The sequence below is a fragment of the Bufo gargarizans genome, chromosome 2 (genome assembly GCF_014858855.1).
Source record: "Bufo gargarizans isolate SCDJY-AF-19 chromosome 2, ASM1485885v1, whole genome shotgun sequence".
Lineage (NCBI taxonomy): Eukaryota > Metazoa > Chordata > Amphibia > Anura > Bufonidae > Bufo > Bufo gargarizans.
The window spans coordinates 430,159,825-430,168,876 of record NC_058081.1 but is presented as its reverse complement, the minus strand read 5'-3'; the positions used below and the strand labels follow the sequence as shown (position 1 = coordinate 430,168,876).

Genomic DNA, 9,052 nt, shown 5'->3' with positions numbered 1-9,052 from the left:
GCTGCACGTGTTTCTTTGCAAGCCACCATAGTTAACAATGGAAGAACAATGATTTCAAGCATCACCCTCCTTTTAACAGATCAAGTCTGCCAATTTAACCCAGCCTGACATAATGATCTCCAGCCTTGTGCTCATCAACATTCTCACCTGAGTTAACAAGACGATTACTGAAATGATCTCAGCAGGTCCTTTAATGACAGCAATGAAATGCAGTGGAAAGTTTTTTTGGGGATTAAGTTAATTTTCATGGCAAAGGACTATGCAATTCATCTGATCACTCTTCATAACATTCTGGAGTATATGCAAATTGCTATTATACAAACTTAAGCAGCAATTTTTCCAATTTCCAATATTTATGTAATTCTCCAAACTTTTGGCCACGACTGTACACACACACACACACATGTATGTATATATATATATATATATATATATATATATATATATATATATATATATATATCTCCACACATACACATATATGAGGAAAAGTTGGGAGCACTGAAAAATGAATGGAATATAAAGACTGGACGAGTGCTATGTCCTAGGGCAGTGATGGCGAACCTTTTGCAGACTGAGTGCCCAAACTGTTACCCAAAACCCACTTTTTTATCGCAAAGGGCCAACACAGCAATTTAACCTGAATACTACAGTTCAGTATAGTATATCTTCCATGTACTTTATCATTTAGCTATAATAGCCCGCCTACATTCAATGCACCCTGCGCTGATGAATGGCAGGAGAAGTCTAAGGCATACTGGTACACCATAGACTATTTCCAGGGCGTGGGTGACCACAGTGCCGCCTCTGGCACCCGTGCCATAGGTTCGCCATCACTGTCCCAGGGCATAGGCTAATAGCCCAATATATAAATGGAAAAATGGACAGCACTCCAAGATTATAAAATATAATGTGGGACAAAATAGCAGCAGCGACGTTTCGGCTCATCCATAGAGCCTTCCTCAAGCAAATAAAACATGTGTCTAGTGACATATATAGGCAAATCAATCAAAGATATCTCAAGTGCATAAGTGAAGATAATAGGCAATATAGTAAAATTACACAAAAAAACATGATTAAAGACAGCTATTTCAACAATGATCATGATTCAATCATAAAAAATATCTTGATACATAGAATATATATACATAGAGATATATCCATATTAAAAATTATATTGCATTGTAGTGCTTATTTAATGTGTATCATAATAAGTGCTCAATTAGTACCAGGTGATGTGAATCCAAATCATGGTGTGACACATCGGAGTGTGGGAGTGGACTGACCACTGTACATACCATTCAGGTGTGGAAGGCGACCCCATGCATACATGATGCCGAGATCTCGGCGTGCTGTAATCCGCACTGCGCCTGCGCCATACATCGCACAAGTGCAAGCAGGAAACGATCATGCTGGCTCCTCCTTGAGCCTGCGCACTTGAGCCATGAGCCAGCGCGTGCCATTTGGTAGTGGTATTCAAGTGCCTATAAACCAGCGCATGCGTTTATACATACTGATCCACACAGCGCCATCTTGGTAAAGGTACCAGTCACTAAAATCCTTCTGAAACAGAGATATATGCACATCTTATGGTGTAAAAAGGAGCAGGAGGGAGGTGAACCTTGTCGGAGACATCAACCCTCTCCCCTATTGGACCATATCTGCATGGGTGCACAACACCTCAGTATCAAGCCCGCATACCGTTTGGTCCCTTGATCAGTTCCATCACCAAATATTAGAGGGTTCTCCTCATATTAAAGACCACTAACAACCATTGTTACAATATTGGCACACCTGCAGTACAATATAAATCATAATTTGCTATAGAGACGAAGGTCGCAATCCAACTAGAATGAATCCATACATAACGATCACCACATCCCCACTCCGACCCATCACAGCATCTATGAGTGAAAAGAGAAAAAAAAAATTAGAACAAAAAAAATACTTGTTTGTTCTACCCATTCAATATAAAAATGTGTTAAAGTCAGTGAAATGCTTAGGTACAGGTAAGTCACATCGTTTCTTATGTATAGACAACCGATGGTTACTTAAATCGAGTTTTGAGATCTGTGGAAGTCTCCCCCACATAGAGCAGTTTGCAGGGACATGTCAATACATACACTCACCTAAAGAATTATTAGGAACACCTGTTCTATTTCTCATTAATGCGATTATCTAGTCAACCAATCACATGGCAGTTGCTTCAATGCATGTAGGGTTGTGGTCCTGGTCAAGACAATCTCCTGAACTCCAAACTAAATGTCAGAATGGGAAAGAAAGGTGATTTAAGCAATTTTGAGCGTGGCATGGCTGTTGGTGCCAGATGGGCCGGTCTGAGTATTTCACAATGTGCTCAGTTACTGGGATTTTCATGCACAACCATTTCTAGGGTTTACAAAGAATGGTGTGAAAAGGGAAAAACATCCAGTATGTGGCAGTCCTGTGGGCGAAAATGCCTTGTTGATGCTGGAGGTCAGAGGAGAATGGGTCAACTGATTCAAGCTGATAGAAGAGCAACGTTGACTGAAATAACCACTCGTTACAACCGAGGTATTCAGCAAAGCATTTGTGAAGCCACAACACACACAACCTTGAGGCGGATGGGCTTCAACAGCAGAAGACCCCACCGGGTACCACTCTTATCCACTACAAATAGGAAAAAAAGGCTACAATTTGCACAAGCTCACCAAAATTGGACTGTTGAAGACTGGAAAAATGGTTTCTTGAACATGACAATGAGTTCACTGTACTAAAATGGCCCCCACAGTCACCAGATCTCAACCCAATAGAGCATCTTTGGGATGTGGTGGAACAGGAGCTTCGTGCCCTGGATGTGCATCCCTCAAATCTCCATCAACTGCAAGATGCTATCCTATCAATACGGGCCAACATTTCTAAAGAATGTTATCAGCACCTTGTTGAATCAATGCCATGTAGAATTAAGGCAGTTCTGAAGGCAAAAGGGGGTCCAACGCCGTATTAGTATGGTGTTCCTAATAATTCTTTAGGTGAGTGTATATAACATAGTTTGAATTACATGTAAGGTGGTATCGTATGGGATATACCACTCCTGTATTTGGGTGTCTAAACTCTGAGCCTCTACAAATAAAACGACAACTGACACAGCACAGGCAGTGAAAGCTGCCTCTGCCGGCTGTGTCAGTGTGGTTCATCTCATCCCACTTATAGGACCAACATCCGCTTTTGTTAATTGACCATGCAAGTTCCTCGTCCTATGATATGCAAACAATGGAGGCGATTTTGTGATCCTGCCTAGACAACCTTTCAGAATGCCCAAATGTCGTCTGATAATTTGATTGATCCCTGCACTGCTTTCAGTGTAAGCTGAAATGAATGAAATTCTATGGGACGGTTTACTGATCAATGTGTCCTTTCTATCAATGCTAGATACCTTCTCTCTCTGTGTTTGTAGTAAGTTGTGTGGGTATCCCCTCTTCCTAAATCTTTCAGTCATGGAATCTACAGTGCTCCAGACAAAAAAAAAATAAAAATACCTAGTAGCCATTGGCTCCTGAACTGAAAAATTTAGAAGCCAAAATAAACTTTTAGTCGCCAAATCGAAACCGAATCAAAATTTTGGCAATACGGCATAGGGTTGTTTCGATCCCAAAATTTTTATTTGCTTTCGTCACCATAAAAAAAGTATTGCGATACTCAATACCATGCAAAGAAAAAAACGCTGCGTGCATTTCGCATTTTATGAAATGTTCGGCCCATAATAGAACAGTCCTATCCTATTTTTTTGGGTGACAAGGTGACCAAAAAATGGCGTGGTTTTTATTTATTTCTGTTACGGCGCTCACCGCTTAGGAGATATTTTTTAATAATTTAATAGTTTGGACTTTTCGGACGCAGCGCTATGTTTATTTATTGTTTATATATTTTATATCTAAAATTGGGAAGGGGGGGGATTTAAACTTAATATTTTAGGGTACTTTCACACTAGCGTTTTTCATTTCCGGCATAGAGTTCCGTCACAGGGGCTCTATACCGGAAAAGAACTGATCAGTTTTATCCCCATGCATTCTGAATGGAGAGAAATCCGTTCAGGATGCATCAGGATGTCTTCAGTTCAGTCATTTTGACTGATGAGGCAAAAGATAAAACCGTAGCATGCTACGGTTTTCTCTCCGGCGAAAAAAACTGAAGAAGACTTGCCTGAATTTTTCCCCATAAGAATGTATTAGTGCCAGATCTGGCATTCAAAATACTGGAATGCCGGATCAGTCCTTGTGAAAAAAGATACAAGACTGATCCGTCTGTCCGCATGACAAGCGGAGAGATGGATTCGTTCTTGCAATGCATTTGTGAGATGGATCCGCATCCGGATGAGTCTCACAAATGCTTTCAGTTACATCCAGATCGGCGGATCCGGCAGGCAGTTCCGACGACGGAACTGCTTGCCGGATCAGACTGCTGCAAGTGTGAAAGTAGCCTTAGTGTTTTTTTTACTTACTATTAGCCCCCTTAGGGGCTGGAACCCTTGTCCTAATCACCCTTAGGCCCCTTTCACATGGGCGAGATTTCCGCGCGGGTGCAATGCGTGAGGTGAACGCATTGCACTACCACTGAATCCGGACCCATTCACTTCTATGGGGCTGTGCACATGAGCGGTGATTTTCACGCATCACTTGTGCGTTGCGTGAAAATTGCAGCATGCTCTATGTTGTGCGTTTTTCACGCAACGCAGGCCCCATAGAAGTTAATGGCGCTGCGTGAAAATCGCAAGCATCCGCAAGCAAGTGCGGATGCGGTGCGATTTTCACGCATGGTTGCTAGGATGAAAGTCTATTCAATGTGTTATTTTCCCTTCTAACATGGTTATTAGGGAAAATAATAGCATTCTTTGATACAGAATGCTTAGTAGAAGGGTTAATAAAATAAAATGAACTCACCTCCTCCAATTGATCGCATAGCTGCCGGTCTCCTGTTCTTTCTTCAGGACCTGTGGTGACATCACTGTGTTCATCACATGGTACATCACATGAGCCATCATCATGGTAATGGACCATGTGATGAGCTCAGTGACGTCACCACAGGTCCTGAAGAAAGAACAGGAGACCGGCAGCTATGCGATCAATTGGAAGAGGTGAGTTAATTTTTATTTTATTTTTTTAACCCTCATTGGCACTGCGCCACCAGTGTTTATTATACTGGGGTGTTGGGGGTGCACTGCGCCACCAAAGTTTATTATACTTGGGGGTTGGAGGGGGGCGCACTGCACCACCAGTGAAGATAACTGACCTGTTAATACAAATACAGGAGGCAGGTGCCGGAATCAAATAGCTGGCACCCGATCTGTATGACAGGGAGCTCCGATTCGCTGCAGTTAACCCCTCAGGTACCGCACCTGAAGGGTTAACTGCCACTGATCGCAGCTCCCTGTCATAGAGGTCGGGTGCCGGCTATTTGATTCTGGCACCTGCCTCCTGTATTTGTATTAACAGGTCAGTTATCTTCATTGGTGGTGCAGTGGCCACAGCCCCTCACCTCCTCCTCCTGTCTCTCTTCTTATTGGCAGCGGCGGTGGCAGCACAGGAGGGAGGGAAAGACTCCTCCTCCACTGCGCTGCTGAGAAGAACATAGGCGGCAGGGCAGAGAACTATTAGCTCCTGTGCCCCGCCGCTGTATTCAACTGCAGAGCTGCGAAGGCGGGTCTAGTCGCAAATAGCGACAAGACTAAAAAGTCTTGTCGCCATTTGTGAATTCTAAGTCGTATTGGCGACCATTTTGGTTGCCATCTGAAACCCTGATCTAGCGTGGTGTCAAGTATGTTATCATTAGAAACTATACGCTTTGCCCTCAGAAATAGTGAAAAAGTTAGATGTTTGATCGTGTCCCTGGGATGATTGCTATCAAAGCGTAGAATTGTATTTTTGTCCGTAGGTTTGACTTGTATGTAGTCTTCTTTTCTGATACCTCACAGTGGTATCCAGAAATTGTATCTCCAATTCTGAGTGTACCAATGCGAATTGCAAATCCACATTAACACTATTTAGTGCCGGGTGGAACTCCAGCAATTGCTTGGAATCACCAGTCCATATGAGGAAGAAGTCGTCGATATATCTCCACCACCTCAGAACATGTCTGAAGTGGTGGGACAGATAGATGACATCCTCCTCAAATACCCTCATAAAGATATTGGCATACGTTGGGGCCACATGGGACCACATCGCCACACCTCGTACCTGCTTGTAATAGCTGTCCTGAAACAGGAAATAGTTATATGTGGAAAGCGTGGAGTGGACATATCTAGCATACGTTTTATTGCTGCGAGACCCAAGTCATGATCTATGGAGGTGTATAGCGATGTAACATCAAATGAGGCTAAAATAATACATTGTGTAACAGGTATCTCAATTGCCTCTAAATTGCATTAAAAAAAATAATCTGTGGTGTCCTGTATGTATGACTCACCCCCTGTAGAGAAAGTACATAGTACCTGGTCCAAGAATATAGCCAAGTGACTAAAGATGGAATCCAACCCCCTAACTATAGGATGGCCGGGGTTGGGGGGGGCGAAATCAACAAGGGACTTGTGCACCTTAGGCAGTACATATATTACAGGTGTGACAGGATGGACCACTGTAAGGTAATCGCATAGACCCTCGTCGATAACCCCCGTCCCCACAGCAACGTTGAGACAGTCTTTGATAACCTTGGCTATAATAAACTTGGGATCAGAGCCAATACACTGATAGACATTGGTATCACCGAGTTGTCTCAAAATCTCTAGCATTATATTTGGAAGTATCCATAATGACCACCGCACCCCCCTTATCAGCTGGCTTAACCGTAAGGAGGGGGTCATGTCTCAATGAATCCAACGCTTCCACCTCTAACCTAGTGAGATTGGGATATTGAAATCTCTTGTTGTCATGAGTGGAGTTCAAGACTGCAATATCAATTTTCACAGCAGCTATAAAAGCATCAACAGCAGGTTCACACACCACAGGTGTGAACCCACTCTTGACAGACAAATCAAACATTTTTAAAGAGCGTTCACTGGATTGTGGAATATTAACCTTTGATTTCTCACTAAACCAAACCTTAAGTTTAATATTGCGAAAGAAAGCATTCAAATCAGCATCCACATCAAACCAATCTACTAAACTATTAGGACAGAAAAAAAGTCCCTTGCCCAGGACACTCACTTGTGAGGACCCTGGAAGAGAGATTGATCACCGTCATCTCCTCCTGGATGTCTGTGATGGATCAGAGTGAGGATGTGGTGATCGTTATGTATGGATTCATTCTAGTTGGATTGCGACCTTCGTGTATATAGCAAATTATGATTTATATCGTACTGCAGGTGTGCCAATATTGTAACAATAGTTCTTGTAAGTGGTCTTTAATATGAGGAGAACCCTCTAGTATTTGGTGATGGGCTGATCAAGGGACCAAACGGTATGTGAACTTGATACTGAGGTGTTATGCGACCATGCAGATATGGTCCAATAGGGGAGAGGGTTGATGTCTCCGACAAGGTGTCACCTCCCTCCTGCTTCTTTTTACACCATAAGATGTGCATATATATCTCTGTTTCAGAAGGATTTTAGTGACAGCTACCTTTACCAAGATGGCGTGTGTGGATCAGAATGTATACACGCATGTGCTGGTTTATAGGCACTTGAATACCACTTGCGCAGTATTTTGAATGCCGTATCCGGCACTAATAAATTCCTATGGGGAAAAATGCCGGATCCGACATTAAGGCAAGTCTTCAGTTTTTTTCGCCGGAGATAAAACCGTAGCATACTGCGGTTCCATCCTGATCAGTTAAAAATACTGAACTGAAGACATCCTGATGCATCCTGAACGGATTGCTCTCCATTCAGAATGTATTAGGAAAAAAACTGATCAGTTCTTTTCTGGTATAGAGTCCCTAGGATGGAACTCTATGCCGGAAAAGACGCTAGTGTGAAAGTACCCTTAGGTGTATACACAACTGTAGTAGAGCTGTAATGGAAACAAATCTGCATCAGTGCTGATCAGTGGGGGATGGTAATATTTTAGGGGAGTCAAAAGCACAGATCATTTGGCTACTAGCTGACATGCATTTGGGCTGATGTATGTTAGGGAATTATTGTTTTGCTGCTCAGAATGGGTTTGTGTGTAAACCTGTATTAGAATGCAGGACAGCCACATGTTACTGTCTTAGCTCATTCCCATGGCTCTCTGAGCACAATTCCCCAGAAGGGGGAGGGGCCTTAAAGACACTGCAGGCTGCCAGACTGATAACTCATACTCTCCACATGAACTAGCACAAAAAGACTGAGTTCTCAGTGTGATGTCATAAGGAGGGGTGGCCGGCCTTCACTCAAACTGCCTAAGCCAGCCCAGCTTTAGCAGCAGAAAACCAGGACGTGAACAGCATAGCTGGCAGCAGGTAAGGATGAAAGAGCAAGATGGGAATACCCCTTTAACCCCTTTGGGATCCACCAATTCAGTTTTTTTCAGTTTTCGTATTTTACTCCCAGCCTTGAAGTCATACCTTCTTGACTTTTCCATTCATATAGCAGCATCAGAGCTTGTGTTTTTGCAGGACAAGTTGTACCTTTTAAGGCCTCTTTCACACTTCAGTGTTTGGTCAGTGATTTCGATCAGTGATTTGTGAGCCAAAACCAGAAGTGGAGCCTCCACAGACATGAGGTAGAAGGGAAAGATCTGCTCCTGTTCTGTGTTTAGAGTTGCACCTGGTTTTGGCTCTACAAATCACTGATGGAAATCACTGACTAAACACTGAAGTGTGAAAGAGGCCTAAGGCTTCATGCACGCAACCGTTGTTTGGGTCCGCATCGGCTCGGATACGGACCAATTCACTTTAATGGGGCTGCAAAAGATGCGGACAGCACTCCGTGTGCTGTCCGCATCCGTTGCTCCGTTCCGTGACCCCACAAAAAAAATAGTACATGTCCTATTCTTGTCAGTTTTGCAGACAAGAATAGGCATTTCTACAATGGGCCGCGGGTGGCTTCAGTTTTTTGCGGATCCACGGTTTGCGGACTGCAAAAAATGGAATGGTCGT

General features: G+C 43.2%; 1 protein-coding gene across 3 annotated transcripts in view; it reads right to left on the bottom strand.

Annotated features, from left to right (window-relative positions):
- CYSTM1 (cysteine rich transmembrane module containing 1) overlaps positions 1-9,052 on the bottom strand; it is an 80,108-nt gene that overhangs the window by 39,661 nt on the left and 31,395 nt on the right. Inside the window, exon 2 of one of the 3 annotated variants that reach the window (XM_044277798.1) lies at positions 1,795-1,904. The exons of 1 other annotated variant lie outside the window; for it this stretch is intronic. In XM_044277798.1, coding sequence (XP_044133733.1) covers positions 1,795-1,815 — 21 coding nt within the window. In that variant the 5' untranslated portion in view covers positions 1,816-1,904. Of the gene's footprint in view, positions 1-1,229; positions 1,465-1,794; positions 1,905-9,052 lie in introns of those variants that run through there. One more of the 3 variants, XM_044277797.1, reaches the window with a different exon arrangement.